This window comes from Spodoptera frugiperda, chromosome 12, assembly GCF_023101765.2.
Source record: "Spodoptera frugiperda isolate SF20-4 chromosome 12, AGI-APGP_CSIRO_Sfru_2.0, whole genome shotgun sequence".
Lineage (NCBI taxonomy): Eukaryota > Metazoa > Arthropoda > Insecta > Lepidoptera > Noctuidae > Spodoptera > Spodoptera frugiperda.
Genome location: NC_064223.1, coordinates 1,241,722 through 1,258,232, shown reverse-complemented (window position 1 = coordinate 1,258,232; position 16,511 = coordinate 1,241,722). Strand labels below are relative to the sequence as shown.

The window sequence follows — 16,511 nt, the reverse complement described above, 5'->3', positions numbered from 1 at the left end:
TTGTTTTACTTCCCTCCAGGGTAACAAAATGAGAAACCACCAAATAACTTAAAAATAAAATTAATTTATTGTAAATTAACTTATAAATCAACTGCTTAAATTAGGATCTAGTATAGAGAGTGCAGCACCAACTAAATGTAAGGACCCTGTGATCAAGACGGACGACCTCTCGACATTTTCACTCTTCTTCAAATTTACCAAGGCGTCTGCTACGCAACTAGCGACGGTCACTTTTGTACAGGTTTTTTCAAAGTGTTGCCAGATTTCTGCATGTTTTTCACATCTGGCAATAAGTTCTTCTTGTTCTACTAAAGAGTAGTTGTCGTTATTTTGTCCAATATTTTTGTAGGCGGTGGGGATGACGAAGTAGACGGATTTGAATCCCACATGTTTTAACGGCTGCAATAATATTTCGGCATTTCTATCACCAGTGGCGCTGAATATCAGTACTTTGTCGTGTAATCTGAAAAATAAATATAGTAGATTATTTTTAAAAATTACAACCCAAGCTAATAAAAGCGTGTCAATGACAATTATGTATTTTAAATTTATGAAACCTAAAGTTTAAATTGAATAAGAGAAACACTCTTCCTAGTGCCAATGTATGTTTGTGAACAGTTATTCAGACTCACCTGTTAATATTTTGGAACCACTGCGCACATATTTCCATGGACTCCTTAGTGTGAGCTCCATCTAAGTAGAACTTGGCATAATCTGACTCCACAACCTGGTACCTTCCTGGCCATTTACATGAAGTTAGCCCCGTCATAGTCTCTTTTGTGACACACTTCACTACTGTGTCTAATACTGGTTTGGTCAGGCCATTTTGACCGTTAACTACATGTTTAATAAGGCCGTTTTTCCTGTGAACCGGTTTGGTGATTCTCATCCAGGCGTGCGCTAGTTGTATGGCAAGAGAGGCGTTGGTTTGGTAAGCTTCTACGTTGACCGGCAAATGAGCTGGCTCTGTGCTTGGGAATGTGTAGGTTTTGTAGTCTGGCACTACTGTTAGGGGGCACTGAAAAGAAATACACACCATTTTTATTTCTTTAGTACTTATTCATTAAATTACTCCTACCGCCCTTGGCAAGCCGGAGGTAGTGTGATATGGATTACTGAAATAAATAAACAAAACACACCTTAACGCTATCAGCATACTTCCTCAGCACATGCATAGCTTCAGGCGGCTGTGTGACAGTGTACGCTTCACAACCTGGCTTCATGACACCTGCCTTCGCGGCCGCTATCTCAGGCAGTGTAGTGCCTAATATCGAGGTGTGGTCCAGGCCCAGGGCCGTGATACCGACCACTGGCACTTTTCTGTAAATTAACAGCACTTTTTTAAGGTTTTGGCGTTTGTAGACTAAGAGGGAGAACGAATAGAAGTTATGGTTTTAAGTGTGGGAGAGCCATGCTTCGGCACGAATGGGCCGGCTCGACCGGAGTAATACCACGGCCTCACAGAAAACCGACGTGAAACAACGCTTGCGTTGTGTTTCGTTGTGTGAGTGAGGTTACCGGAGGCCCAATTCCCCCCTTCCCAATCTTCCCCATCCCCATTCCCGAACAAAAACCCTTAAATTCCTGACTCCCAAAAAGCCGGTAACGCACTTGTAAAGCCTCTGGTGTTTCAAGTGTCCATGGGCGGCGGCGATTGCTTACCATCAGGTAATAAGTCTGCTCGATTACCGGCATGTCTCATAAAAAAAAAACAACAAAGAAAGACTATTATCACGATTCATTCAAATTGAAACCTTATTCACTACAAAACAAAGTTCAAAATAACACTACTGACCTTAAAACATTAGTATAGTCTACAATGCCGCCGATGCCAACCTCTACGATGGCGACATCTACCTTCTCCTTCAGGAACATGTTGTAAGCCATTACAGTCAGGAACGCGAAGTACTTCGGCATGTCACCTTCGAACGCCTGGAATAATGAACATTTTAAATTACTCCTCTTTTACTCTTTCATAAAAATTGAGTTTTTTATAGAATAGGGAGTAAATAAACAAAAGGATCAAATGATCAGTGCGGCCGTAAATAACCAAAACACCAAATACTACTAAATCATTGCATGCCTTTTAGGGTGGAATGGTTAGGGTTAGTAAAATTATACTTTTTCCTGGTAATTTTTAAGGGCTTGAACAAGATAATAGGTATACTAAGCTCAAAATCGCATTGTATTACGTTTACTAAGCTCAAAATGGAGAAACCCAGACTAAAACACTTGTTGCAATCAGGGATTCTACCCTAGGCCGAAGACTATGGGCTGATATGGGCACTGCCAATTTTAAATTAAATATTATCCAGCCTTACCTTGGTTCCATCCAGCATATCATAGACCTGATGGAAATGTCTGGCAAACTGTTCTTCGGTGATCACTCGACCGTCGAGTCGGATGCGCTCGCGCACCGCCACTAGATGCGGCGACGAGTAAAATCCTGTACGGAACCCATGATGTCGAAGTATAGATTCGCACATCGCGCTTGTTGAACCCTGGAAATAAAAAATATTCGTTTATTGAAACAGTAAATTAAATGCTGAAAAGCTCGCGAATCGCGACAGATAGATCAATAGACTTTGCAATATATTCCGCATTCGCAACAAGGTGCTTCGACAGAGAACTAAAGTCACCGACTTAGCCCAAAGGGTTAGCAAGCTGCAATGGCAGTGACTTGTGGTATACAAGTTTTGGAGTGGAGACCCTAGCGACTCTCCAGCTAGGTGGAGTGATGGAGTGACGATATCCACAAGGTGGCTGGTAGTGGTTAAATGCGTATAGATAAAGGTCTGATGATGATGTACATCTATTTAACCTTTTTTTAAGGGGTAAAATCATCCAATGACTTCTCCCGCCTTGGGCGAAACGAGAGGGTGTCAGACTTAATTATTATGTTATCAGTTTACTCACGTAGTGTTTTGACGAGGAACTCGACTAGTTTCAAGCCATGCTAGAGGCACTAGTCGAGGCACTAGTAGACAATCGCCGCGTCGTGTGTCGCGTAATGCTGCTCATGAATATGAGCCTCTAGCATGGCTTGAAACTAGTCGAGTTCCTCGTCAAAACACTACGTGAGTAAGCCGATAACATAATAATTAATTTAGTATGTCTCACGAAAGTTACAATAAAATTAGAGTGTCAGACTCTTACTGACTAAAAACCACCCCGTTCCTACTCCTGCTTTTCTAGCCGGAGCCCCGATAAACCCGTTAGGTAGTCCGCAACTCCGGATATGTAAATTTAGCTAACCTTTCCTTTAGTCCCAGCAATGTGTATCACAGATAGTTCGTCCAACTTGGCCATGGACACGCCAGTCCTGGACAGGTAGTACTCCATGTCTTCTATGTTTGTGCATTTCTGAAATGTTCAGTACAAAATATTGTAAGAGTGTCATCATTTTATGTTTAAGATATTTTCTCTTGTGAATAAGTTTCAACTTTTTATGTCATGTATGTAAAACAGAGACTTGGATGCTTTCAAGTTTCGTCAAATTCTGTTACATTCAACATTACATTATGGTCTTTCCGAGACAAACACAATTCTATAGAATTACTACAAGAAATAAAAAAGTATCAAGCATCTTAATGAAGAAAATAAAGTACATTATCAATGAACCATGAACTACTTCACAAGTATTGAAAAATTTGAGAGAAAAATTTGGAAAGAGAAACTACACAAAATAGAATGCTCAAAATTTATTATAATTATGTAATCGTGGCTTCACAAGAACTCAAGAAGAAACTAATAGAGTCACAAGTTACGTCACAAACAAAATGATTTACCTTTTTATGGGTAGTTTCAGTTATACTCACTTGCCCAGTTTTTATATCTCTTCTGATCTGTTCTATAGTTGCTTTGTTTGACTGCAGCACGTTCAGCTTGCGGACAGCCTCCTGAAATGTACAGATAACATAAATAATACAACATCAAACCAGAGGATAGGTAGACATTCATGTTAAATATGCAATTACTAGACATCGAGCCTGTCATCATTCCAAAGTCCATGCTAGTATTGAATTTGAATGCAATTTTTTGTGCAACTGACATAACATTTTTATCTTTAATCTTCCATTTTTCTAAAAAAAATTAGCCTTGGTTACTCGTTAGTACATTATCTACCTTCCTATAAAAATCCCGTCAAAACCGACCCATCCATTTCAACAGACAAAAATTGTAAAAACAAATATTTTGGTGCACCTATTGTATGTATATTCATATGTATGTTGTAAGAAGTAGATGTTTAGTATTATATTACAAACAGACCCTCCAATTTGATTTATTAGTGTAAACTGCCCAACCAACATTACATGCATGCATTGTGGAAACTAAGCTCTATTCTCTGTGAACTCCTTGCACACTAATCAAATAGGTTTAATTAAGATAAGTGTACAAACTAATCACATAATTCAATTATACATACTTATGCTTACTTTTCCAATTTCTCTAGCTAACAATAAGGATGTTATAATAATGAATTTACAATTAAAACTTGTAATTTCAATGAGCCTAATTGAATTTGCATGTCATATGATTAGCACTTGAATTGTTATCAACATATTCTTAGAACTATTATTAAGTTTATATCAGGAAATTCAAAACTGAAGGACATTGCTGCAGACAGTATATTAAGTACTTAAAATAACATTACACTTGCAAAATTATTCTTTCAAAATGTACAAGCTAATTTAAACTTTATTATAACAGTCTTAAGACCAATATGAACTACATGTAGAAAATGATGTTGCAAGTTTTATAAAATTATATTGAATGTCAATCTTATGCTGAAGAAATAGAGCTGTAAATTGTTTGTTCCTGCCTAATGCATTTTTTACTGTAGTTTAGATGTTATCGTGTCATATCATCTTTTCACAAATGTATTATTTATTTTTTGCTTAGTGGTCTAATTCAAAATTAATTCAAGGTTGTATTGCTTTTGCAGAGATTGCTACCAACTTTCATAACATGATTATAATTACTCATTGGAATTAAAGTATGAAATAAAGTATTTAATATAACATTAGTTTTAAAAATTATGATAAATTAACCAGACAAACACTAATAAACAAAACATAAAGTAATGTTAAAGTTATCACAGAAAAAAATTAAAATTATAATAGGTGAAGGTAAAAACTCAGTTAAAACTCTTATAGGTACTATAACAAACAACCAAAAAACTAAATATTATCAAACAACCAAACACAAACCTACATAAATACAAACATCTATCCATACTCTTGTGTAATACAAAATTGGTCAAGCCGAAAATTAGTGTTTGTAAAAACCAATGCATTTCTAGGAAACTTTCTAAACAGTGATGTGGCAATAAATGTCATCTCAAACAGATTTAGTCGTGACCAAAATGATCGCTTGCGCAATGAGTGCACCCGAAGCGAAATAATCAAACAAAATACAACGTCAGACTCGTACCTCGTAACTTGTCTTCGTCGAACACATCCTTACAGCTACACTACTGGCTAAACAACTACGGAGCAAGCGGACGCTGTTCATCAGTGCGTCATCCGTCCAATGGACGGTTACAACGCAATAAGGTATACTAGAAATAAATAAAAAGCAGTGACCTCGTCGTGATCGACGAAAGAATTAAATCACATGGCGGTATTCTTGTTCTCCTGCTACTTATCGATGAGGCATACGACATTTGACCCTCATACTGGCTATTGTCATAACATCAAACCGATTTGAGCCGGTAATTAGTGCATAAACGCTTCCTCGAACCAAACAAAAATTACGTAAACATAACCTCAAACAACATGTGGAATTGACAGTGACAGTGACGGCATTTTGGCTGACATCTGTCAATCAGTTAATAAACTACGTTTAGTTTAATCTGTCATTTTCAATCAAGCATAGACGTGGTTTATTCGAAGTAAATTATTATGGTTACACATTATTTACAACTTAAAAATACCTAAAAAACAATAAAAACTAAAATAAATAAAAAATCTCGTTTAATTCATTTTCCTTTCGTACACTATTAATTGGAAATGAAATTTTAATAATTACTCTTAGCTTGGTTAATTAATTACTATGGATAGTAAATATGAAAAACAAATATTGACAAACTATGAAAAATAAATAACTTTGACAGGGTTTATCAAATCGATTTCTTTGGTTTACAAGGCAAGAGTGTAAAACCACTTCGTGAACGTTTCTTAGATATTTTTATTTAAAGTACTGGATAAATCTTGATTTATATTTCCGTTATACCAACACATACGAAGTTATAAACTCATAAAACATGACGGAGACCGATAGTACCAAACGGCCACTGCAAATGCCTGAAAAGTTTTTGCCTCACCTTGAAAAGTATCGGGTTTATCTAATGATGAAGGTTTTTAATATTGTTTTATTCATGCCCAGCAAAATATTAATTTATAGTTCCTATATGTTAGGTTTAAATCAATTTTAATCAGTTAGACAGACAGCACCCAATAGAAATATGATAATTCGTATATACATAAATAGTCAACGTTAATAAGTTACAACAACGTTCTCTTGTAAGGACATGGTCAGGAACATCGTATTACACCTGCCTAAGGATCATCTTAAGCAGATGAAGATCTTTGCCACCCGCCACATACATACAAGTGAGGCGTCGCGTATAATACTGCTTATTGAACCGGGTCTCGATATTGGTGCGTATTTAATTAAATGTTAATACAAAATATACCTAAATATTATCTACTTGTAACTTGTACTTACAAGTTAATCTTGCCCGGAAAAACGATAAGCTGCCAGACACTAATGTAAAGGAATAGGAAACCTGATGCAGTTCTGAATTTTATAAAATTCTCTCTTACACGTCGCACCTCTTGCACCACCACCTTTAAATGCAATTTTCAGCTATTGATGAGATTTCTATTTTATCATTGCATAATAATAGGAAGGAAAAGTTTGAAATCGATTAGTTTCATAAGAATTGTCATTGTGAATAATATAATTATTTCATCACCTAGATGTTCACGGCCTGGCAAAGCATTTGATAAAAGATTTCGGTTGCTTCGTTATAACACGTCGCTGCGTGATGGATCGCTACGAAAAAGTAATGTGTATTGCACGTTTATAATCGTTATCAATTAATCGGTACCTTAGATGTTGGTAATTGATTTGACATGTCTTACACAGCATGACGATTACGAGCCCGGATGTGTGAATATTTCACTGATGTCGGAAGTGACAAAAGCTTTGACTCAGAAAGACCCGGTACCACAGGCTGGATGGCTAATGTTTGGTAATACTGTGTGTAATTACTTTAAAACCTCTCGTACAATAAGTAGCCACAACAAAAAAAAATGCAATAGAAACAATACCAACTTTTTATTCCCTCACACAAAAATAGGTACATTACGCCTTTGTCTAATCAGAATATGCAGAACCTAACTTAACACACACAACGATGTTTTGTCACTGATTCTAGATCACCCCTGTACAATACGCGAGGCGCGCTACCTCCAACAAGATGGTGTTCTACCCACGGTGACTCTGGTGCTGATGATGACACCTCCCATTGCACCACCAGCTGCCAGTAACCACACTCCTCCTAGAAACTTTTTCCAGCAAGACTTTGAAGGTCTCAAGTATGCGTACAAAGCTACATTGAAGGTAGATTTTAACCTTCTGATGATAGTGAACCTAAGATGATAAATAATAATATTTTGATATATCAGAAAATTAAAATAATGATAATGCAGTAATATTTTTTATAGGAAGTACATCTTAATCCTGACGATACTTTGGATACGATACAAACGAAGTGTTTCAATGCGATCCGCGCCTTTAACGCAGGACATCAAGGACCGAAACAGGGGATCTGTGCTGTTGGCGCCCCTGGCGTGTATCGAGTGCTGCTCCTTGGGCCTCGGGGCTCAGGTCGTAGCTCCCAGGCAGTAGCGCTAGCCAAGCATTTCGGATTAGTCTTCTGTAAGTACATACCAATAGGTGCTTGTGGTAAACGCAACCAAATCATAATCATTCTATTAACCACAGTGCATTTCGACGGGATATATAAAGAGTATGCAGCAAAGGACAATGAAATAGGAGAGAGAATTCGTAAGTATGGAAGCAACATTATCCTCAGAGGAGATATTATCAGGGACCGACTGCTCAAGAAGGTAAGCTTTGAAACTGCGCATTATAATTTTACTCGTTGATTAGTGATTGCTATCGGTAACAATTTTGTGGTCGGATTTGGGCCCTCAGGCACAAATAAATTGTTCAAGTCTAAGGTATTTAGATGCAGTAAAAAAACCAAGAGATTTTTTGCCCATGATTGCGATGCTTATTTTGACCAGGACTGTATTGACCATGGCTGGGTGATGACTGGATATCCAACAAACGGAAACGATTTCGAAATACTCGATTCAATGCCAACTCCTCCGAATCGGTTAGTGTTGTTTATTGATTTTTAATAAAATGCATTGTTAAAAGGTAGAGTAGAGACAGGCTATCGCAATTAAACCTGGCGAAGTCTATATTTTGAATTAGGTACTAGGTCAATACTGGCTAATTTGATTATCTATATAAAAAAAATCAAGTTTCTTGATCACCCATGTCTCCAAATCTGTCTTCCTAGGTGTCGTCTCTTACTGGCAGACCAAATAAGACGACTGCAACTTGCATTTTCATTTCATTCAGTTTAATTTCGTTGCTCCAGTTTAAACTACTTTCTAAGTGAAAGCTTATGAGTTGTGATTGTGAAGTGATTGTTACTTTTAGGTATTGAAAGATTGCTTCTCTGATACTAGTGGTAGAAAGTGCTGTGCCCAGCAAACTACAACAATTGCATAGATCATATCCTATTATCATCACCTACGGCAATGGTCTCACCTCACCCCACTATTCATGGAACTAAGTACCTAATCGCAACTGATAGAGTATTATGAGAAATGTATTTTGCAGCTTAATAATAAGGTAAGTCTGTCTCCAGCATATTGTTTCTGAACGTCGACCTGGAGACATGTCGGCGTCGGACCCAGAACGAGGGCTTCGACACTTGCACTGGCAAGAAGGCACCGATGGGATCTGGACCAAACGTCGTCCGCCACCCTGACCATGATGAAGTGCGGAGAGAATTTGAGGTACCTACGTAACTACACATAAATTAATATGAGTATGGAGAGAAGTCCTAACAGACAGAAAATCCTTTACCTTTATGGTTACCAGATTTAGCAATCTATCGTCGGTGCCTATTGGTAAAGTGTTCGCAAGATTGATTATCAGGCAAGGGGCCTTCTTGGGTTATAATTTCGATTCTTACAACGAGTCTATTTCTTACTTCTTCCGAACATGAAATTTATTTTACTATACTTTGGAGACAGACAGGAATTGATGATTTCGCGATTTCTTTGGTCTTTTAATGACGACGTGTATTATTATAATAATAACTGTAATACACTGACCTACATTTTAGAAAAGCGACACGGAGCACTAACACGTAGACAGCTATAGCTAGCTACATAGTGCGCATACTTAGCAACATACCTAATATGTTAATAAAATGAGCATATTTGACAAGTCATTGACTTGAGGTGCGACGCCCCGTAATTATTAGGCCCGGTGGCGAGTGATATCACAGTTACTTTCGGTTACAGATAACTGTTACGATCCGCTACCGACCGTGACACGAATAAGGAGTAACTGTTGGCTTTAATTTTTTCGGGAATGTGTTAATAGGTAGGTTACTGTAAGTAGGTAGTGCTCGCAATGTCCCGTTGTCGAGTGATACAAGTATTTCGCCGTATCGTGAATGAAAGTAAAATTGCGGTTCACTTAATTAGGTATTATTAACGTTTGAGGTACATATCTATGGTTTCTTAGAGTTCTATTGCGAAAACATTAGCAAAAATTTACTGGGACTTTACTTTTTTTTTCTAATTCTCACTCTCTCAACACTCGTAAATGTGTGGAATAAGCACACATATACTTGTCCCCTAAAGATAATAATAGCTAGGTAAGACTAGTTATAGTTAACCTAGGTTCTTAGTTACCAACTTATTGCCGGTTATTGCCCGCAGTGGGATTTATTCTTCACGGAGCAGTTGGCGGAGTTGCGAGCATCGGCCGGCTTGACAGCTGTGGAGATTGATGGCACGGAATCTTTTGGTATGTGTACTTCTGCCTATCCCAATGGGAGGCGTGACGATATGTAGTTACATGTACTACCGGTAGGTATGGCTACTCTGATTAAGGTAGAAAAGAAACCTAACTACCGATATGCTAATTTAACTATAAAGAACGCTTTTCTCATGTAAATATACTGAGAAAAGAAAATAGAAAACGACGTCACCACGTCTGCCGCGGAAAGAAAAGACGCGGCGACGTGGCGTGACTCTTCAGTCTCTTCATGAAATCTCTTCATTAAAGAGTACCTGTATGATACGAAACTATTAGAGCTTTTCTCAGTATATTTACATGAGTAAACCGATATTTTTATCGTGCTACATACTAAATTTAATTAACTAAATTAGTTTAGTATGTCTCACGATAGTTATTATAAAAAATATGCTATTTGCCATTGGCGTCTCTGCCTACCCCCATGGGAAATTGGTGTGAGGTTATTACCTATGTATTTACGTCATCGTGGGCACGTACAATAATTACGTGATATAAAATTGGATATTTTATCACGACCATTCATAAATTCGTTATACACACACATTACATAAATGAGCATGAGTAACTTTTTAATTGATCTTGTTACTAGGAACGCGTCTCCGCCTATCAAGTGACACCACGTGTCCACGTGTCATTTGCGAATGTGTGTCTACACAACCTATACTACATTTCTATACGATAATAAAATGTTCCAGATTGCGTGGGCTTTATTCTAGCAAATTCTCAAAAAATATAGATTGATTTGATATCAGAATAATGGTGATAGATAGATAGTAATTATCAATCACAAGCACGGGTTATTCCCAATTTTATCAGAATTACTTAATTTTTATTACCTGACTAAATTATTAATTGATAAATCCGCTTTTCGTGGTGTGACTATTCGAGAAAAGCTCTACTAGTTTCAAGTCACTCATATTCATGAACAACGTGAGCAGCGTGAGTTAACTTTTTATTTTAGTACGTGTCAGCTCATCATGACAGTTATTAAATTGTATTACCCACTCTATTGTTATGGTAGGTAGAAACACAATGCATCTACGTATGTTTTAAGTTAGGAGATACCTAGAGAAGTATGCCCGTGTGAAACGAGACATTAGACTTTAGGATGATCTTTAGTCAGCAAGTCTGGCATTCCAATAATTCATGAGGATTGAGAAGGAAGAAACCTTTTATATCTACGATTTCAATTTACATATATTCATTCGACAAGGATGTTAAGTTGCAGCTTAAGTGCACATGTATTAAAAATAGGTACGTGTCTGCATACCGTTGTTGGAATGTAGTCTGTAGTAGCAGGAGACAAAATATTTTGTTTTTAGATAAAGTACAAGTCAAGGTGCAAGCTGCCGTGATCGCTGCGCCCCACTTTGACATCGAGTGCTGTTCTCGACTGCGTAATGTTTGTGGTGAATAATGTATTACTTATTGTGATGGGTAAATAAAAGATGTTGTCGTTAGAAAAATGTTTATTTATGTACTCCTCCGTACTTCAATTGAAATTATTTAATTACTACATAATTATTTAATTATTCTGCTAATTATGAACTAACAATTCTGCAGTCTCAAAATAATTACATACATACAGTTCAAAAACACTGAGGTAGTCTCCTAGATGTAACGAGACTCGTACCGATTCATTAGTTGATGCAATAATAGTTTAATAAATAAATCGGCATGAGAAAGTCATGGAATCAGGCCTCTCGCAATTATTCATACGCGAAACTATTGCTTTCACTAAAAATAAAAATGCATCAATTTTTACAATTAACTCCACGCACCATTCATACGCGTGCGCAGCGGCAGAAACACGATCAGATCTCGGCTCTGTGACGGCAGCCCGTCCGGCGCCCGCCGCACACCCCAGGCTCGCACACACTCATACAATAAATATACACAACACGAGTTAAAACACTCTGCATCCGTGTCTCGCTGCAGGCTGTGCCGCGTGACGTCATAGCTCACGGTGCACACCCCGCAACGATCGGAGATCACATTTGGCTATGATCACACGTATTAAAGTCTGTTTGGTTACAACTCGTCCTTGAAGTCTTCATCGTCACCTCCCGCGCCAGGCGGGGGCACGCCTCCTTGTCCTTGGTACAACTTGGCGATGATGGGCTGAACAACGTCCTCGAGGGACTTCTTCTGTTTCTTGTATTCTTCTGAGTCGACATCCTGGTTGTCTTCGAGCCACTTGATCGCGGCATCGATGGCCTCCTCCATCTTAGTCTTCTCGTCGTCACTCAACTGTAGACAAAGAGAAAGAAATTGTTAGCTTACGACTGTACCTGCTAAGTTAATTAATAAATAAATAAAGACAAATGTGATTATTTAAAGTTACATTACTATTAGTGAAATAGTTTTTAATACCAACCTTAGAGCCAAGCTTCTCCTTGTCCTGGAGCTGGTTCTTGATGGAGTAAGCATAGCTTTCCAGCTCGTTCCTGGCCTCAACGCGCTCCTTGAGCCTCTTGTCTTCGTCAGCGAACCTCTCGGCATCCTTGATCATCCTCTCGATATCTTCAGGTGTCAGTCTGTTTTGGTCATTGGTGATGACAATCTTTTCTCGGTTTCCAGTACCCTTGTCCTCAGCAGACACTTGCAAGATACCGTTAGCGTCGATTTCGAAGGTAACTTCGATCTGAGGGATACCACGAGGTGCAGGAGGAATGCCAGTCAAGTCGAACTTTCCGAGCAAGTGGTTGTCCTTGGTCATTGGACGCTCACCTTCGTACACCTGGATGGTGACAGTGTGCTGGTTGTCACTGGCGGTGGAGAAGATCTGAGACTTCTTGGTAGGAATGACGGTGTTACGGGGGATGAGCTTGGTCATGACACCTCCGACAGTCTCGATACCCATGGTAAGAGGATTGACGTCGAGCAGCACAATGGCGTCAGTGTCTTGTTCACCGCTGAGTACTCCAGCCTGGACGGCGGCACCGTAAGCGACAGCCTCGTCAGGGTTGATACCTCGGGAAGGCTCCTTTCCATTGAAGAATTCCTTGACCAGTTGCTGCACCTTGGGGATACGGGTAGAACCACCGACAAGCACGATTTCATCAACATCCTTCTTGTTCATGTCGGCGTCTTCCAATACCTTCTGCACAGGTTTAAGAGTAGACCTGAAGAGATCCATGTTCAATTCTTCAAACTTAGCCCTGGTAAGAGTCTCGGAGAAGTCTTCACCTTCGAAGAATGATTCAATTTCAATCTTGACTTGGTGGCTGGAGGACAAAGCTCTCTTGGCCTTCTCAACTTCACGACGAAGCTTCTGTACGGCGCGGTTGTCTTTTCTGATGTCCTTGCCCTTCTTCTTCTTGTACAACTTGATAAAGTGCTCCATGACTCTCTGGTCAAAGTCCTCACCTCCCAAGTGAGTGTCACCATTGGTGGCTACTACTTCAAACACTCCATTGTCGATGGTGAGCAGAGACACGTCGAAGGTACCACCACCCAAGTCAAATACGAGCACGTTCTTCTCGCCTTCCTTCTTGTCAAGACCGTAAGCGATAGCGGCGGCGGTAGGCTCGTTGATGATTCTCATGACCTGAAGACCGGCGATAGCACCAGCGTCCTTGGTGGCTTGACGCTGAGCGTCGTTGAAGTAAGCAGGGACTGTTACGACGGCGTGGGTCACCTTCTTGCCAAGGTAAGCCTCAGCAGTTTCCTTCATTTTGGTGAGAACCATAGCAGAGATTTCTTCAGGAGCAAAGATTTTGTCACCCTGGGAGGTCTTAACGGAAACATGAGGTTTGCTGTTCTTCTCAACCACCTTGAAGGGGAAGAATTTGACATCATGTTGAACAGTGGAATCACTCCATTCACGACCAATAAGACGCTTGGCATCGAAGACGGTGTTCTCGGGGTTGGTGGTCAGCTGGTTCTTGGCAGCGTCACCAATGAGACGCTCCCCATCAGCAGTGAAAGCCACATATGAGGGAGTGATACGGTTACCCTGGTCATTAGCAATAATTTCCACACGGCCGTTCTTGTACACACCAACACTGTGGACAAATGAGACAATGTCTATTAGACTCATGTCATCTTTATTATCAAGATTTGGGATTATTATAAATTTTAAACAAACTGATAATATAGAGTAAAATATGAATATTGTTAATTCCTCTATGCATATTTTTTACTTATACAGCTAAAAATAACTTTATTACTATGCAGGTCATTGACCAGTCATTTGAACTCTTATGACCTCCATTAGCTTTATAGTTTATATAAGATCAGCATTTTTATGCAAATTATTTTACTGTTAAAATAAAGAAGCATTGTTTTATCTTAAAAATCCTAATGATAATCTAAAAGCAATTAATTAATTGCTAATAAACCTCATTTAATAAAAATGAATTATACATTAACTTGTATGTACAAAATTATTAAAAAGGTAATAAAGTGATCATTATTGCTCATTAAATACTCATCTTCATTAAAATTAAAGAAATAAAATAATTGTAAGGCTGATGGGATTATTAAAAATCACATTTTTATAATTTTTTATCATGGAGTCCAGATGTTAGACAAAGCTAGGGGGTGTATATTGAATATTGAACTCACCAAGAGTAGGTGGTACCCAAGTCGATACCGATCACGGTGCCGATGTCCTTCTCCTTGTCTTTCTTGTCGTCGGCGTACACCGCCACGACCACACAGGCCAACGCTAAAATACTCCACCGCATTTTGATCATGCAACGTTACTTTCTGAAACAAATCATTATAAAGATCAGTCAAGAAACCTATAACATATGTACACGCATCGTGTCAAGATGCTATGAAGTTAAAATATCTCAATCTGTACCAGATGACACTTTTTGTAGAGACACGTAATCGTTAATGGGACACGTCACTATAGGGCGCCGGGCCAAACGCTACCGGCTCAGATTCATAGAAAAGGAAAGTTTTCCAATCCAGCCATAGGTAGCGGTATGTAAGACCTAACGGTACCATAAAACGGCTAGGGGAGATGTAGGACGCGCCACCGGCCCACTCGGCGTCGAGAAATTTCGCTGACGTTCTTTATAGATAAGAGATTTTATAAATGAATCTTATGACAAATCTGTTAGCTTATATCTGATTTACCTAGTAAAATTAACCACCTTTAAAGAAAAATTCAACAAAAAGTCTGATGTCAAGTATCAAACCATGAAAGGGTGAGGTTAATAATTCATTTCAAATTATAATGATCGGGGATTCAGCGACTAAAAATGATACAGAATTTATAGATATAGAAAATTTAGAATAATTACCTATTAAACAGATGATTAAATTAGACTTGATTTCCAATAGAATATTATTCACAGCCACGATACAAGCACTATAAAATGAGACACTCGAATACGAATTCACAAATACGCTGTTCCTTCACCTTCGATTTTTCAAGAAAAACTGAAGTAACACACGCGGCCGTCGCTATTATTTAGCGCTAGTATCCATCGTGGGCTAATGTGATTGGTCCACAACTTACTGACGTTTCAAATAATTCATTGTGATTGGTCCAAGTGTACGTATTTGGCGCAACGTGATTGGCCCACGTTCGTAACTGGCCCTCAATAGAACATTCTCTATGGCGCTAAATTTAAACCAAAACTAAATGGTACTTTCATAATTTAAAATAGGTTTTATATTTCATAATAGTAATGAAATATTATTAACATTTAAAATAAGTTAGTTAGTTAGTTAATTAATAAATATTCTCTAGTATTTACTTACATTCAATAAAGCTTTATATCACAATGTTTTTGATAGAATTGTACAATAAGTACCAAATTACCAATTTCGTAAAAACTTTATTATAAAACAATTACCGTTAACTAAACATATTAAAATAATAGGAATACCTAATATATATTGAGTACCTGCAGATACAGTAAAGTTTGTTAATATTTAATTGATATGACATCTCTTTTTCTAGAAGTTTCTTATTGGAAACATCTAGAATAGATGGATTCTAGAACTTTTTGTTAAAATTCATCATATTCTAAGAAGTAATGTGGGATAACGAATAGTTAAAGTTAATTGGTTAATAAAAGTTCTAGGATAATAAATAATTATTTTAAGATTCTATTACATAAAATAAAGCTTTTAGTTTTTACTGGGAGAACCCATCATTGTAAAACTATGTCCTTATCAATAGATGTGTTTAGGGCATATCTATTTCAATTGTATAATAGTGTAGTATTTTGAGTCTGCTGACGATGAAGAAGATGGAAACCTCAAAATTATACTCTTTAGCCGGAAATAAATAAAGACTTTAAAAATCATACTGTAATCGAGAAATTATTTTGCGTCATTTCGGACCTCCTAGTAATTTGATTAAATTGCATCACATATTAGTTTCCCAATATTTGTTTCATTCTTCT

General features: G+C 38.0%; 3 protein-coding genes across 4 annotated transcripts; 1 reads left to right on the top strand and 2 right to left on the bottom strand.

The window, feature by feature from the left end:
- Nucleotides 1–44: 44 nt before the first annotated feature.
- On the bottom strand, nt 45–5,792 carry LOC118262978 (folylpolyglutamate synthase, mitochondrial). 2 transcript variants are annotated; one of them, XM_035574696.2, is made up of 8 exons: nt 5,434–5,792; nt 3,789–3,899; nt 3,256–3,363; nt 2,322–2,501; nt 1,796–1,932; nt 1,140–1,320; nt 633–1,018; nt 45–463 (listed from the first exon to the last, which is right to left on the bottom strand). In XM_035574696.2, exons 1-8 carry the CDS (start codon nt 5,512–5,514, stop codon nt 88–90), a joined length of 1,560 nt encoding a protein of 519 aa, XP_035430589.2. In that variant the 5' UTR covers nt 5,515–5,792; the 3' UTR covers nt 45–87. The 2 variants fall into 2 exon arrangements, with proteins under 2 accessions (XP_035430589.2, XP_035430590.2); XM_035574697.2 differs by having other exon boundaries at nt 3,819–3,899; nt 5,434–5,791.
- Nucleotides 5,793–6,098: 306 nt separating this feature from the next.
- Nucleotides 6,099–11,801, top strand: LOC118262985 (adenylate kinase 8). The gene is made up of 11 exons (XM_035574708.2): nt 6,099–6,358; nt 6,530–6,662; nt 6,984–7,069; nt 7,153–7,258; nt 7,445–7,629; nt 7,734–7,947; nt 8,014–8,138; nt 8,319–8,410; nt 8,954–9,104; nt 10,041–10,128; nt 11,463–11,801. The coding sequence occupies exons 1-11, from the start codon at nt 6,266–6,268 to the stop codon at nt 11,555–11,557; spliced, it is 1,368 nt and encodes a 455-aa protein (XP_035430601.1). The 5' UTR covers nt 6,099–6,265; the 3' UTR covers nt 11,558–11,801.
- LOC118262976 (endoplasmic reticulum chaperone BiP) lies at nt 11,592–15,571 on the bottom strand. Its single transcript, XM_035574694.2, has 4 exons — nt 15,399–15,571; nt 14,710–14,853; nt 12,518–14,147; nt 11,592–12,390 (listed from the first exon to the last, which is right to left on the bottom strand). Exons 2-4 carry the CDS (start codon nt 14,838–14,840, stop codon nt 12,172–12,174), a joined length of 1,980 nt encoding a protein of 659 aa, XP_035430587.1. The 5' UTR covers nt 14,841–14,853; nt 15,399–15,571; the 3' UTR covers nt 11,592–12,171.
- Between the last annotated feature and the right edge of the window lie 940 nt (nt 15,572–16,511).

Coding starts and splice junctions, on each gene's coding strand:
- LOC118262978 (XM_035574696.2), bottom strand. CDS start 5,514: ATGAACAGCGTCCGCTTGCTCCGTAGTTGTTTAGCCAGTAGTGTAGCT. Junction 3,900..5,433: donor CGACGAAGACAAGTTACGAG/GTACGAGTCTGA, acceptor TGTACATTTCAG/GAGGCTGTCCGCAAGCTGAA. Junction 3,364..3,788: donor CTGAAACTACCCATAAAAAG/GTAAATCATTTT, acceptor TGAACATTTCAG/AAATGCACAAACATAGAAGA.
- LOC118262985 (XM_035574708.2), top strand. CDS start 6,266: ATGACGGAGACCGATAGTACCAAACGGCCACTGCAAATGCCTGAAAAG. Junction 6,663..6,983: donor TGAACCGGGTCTCGATATTG/GTGCGTATTTAA, acceptor TTCATCACCTAG/ATGTTCACGGCCTGGCAAAG. Junction 9,105..10,040: donor AAGTGCGGAGAGAATTTGAG/GTACCTACGTAA, acceptor TATTGCCCGCAG/TGGGATTTATTCTTCACGGA.
- LOC118262976 (XM_035574694.2), bottom strand. CDS start 14,840: ATGATCAAAATGCGGTGGAGTATTTTAGCGTTGGCCTGTGTGGTCGTG. Junction 14,148..14,709: donor TTGGGTACCACCTACTCTTG/GTGAGTTCAATA, acceptor ATTTGTCCACAG/TGTTGGTGTGTACAAGAACG. Junction 12,391..12,517: donor AGGAGAAGCTTGGCTCTAAG/GTTGGTATTAAA, acceptor CTTTGTCTACAG/TTGAGTGACGACGAGAAGAC.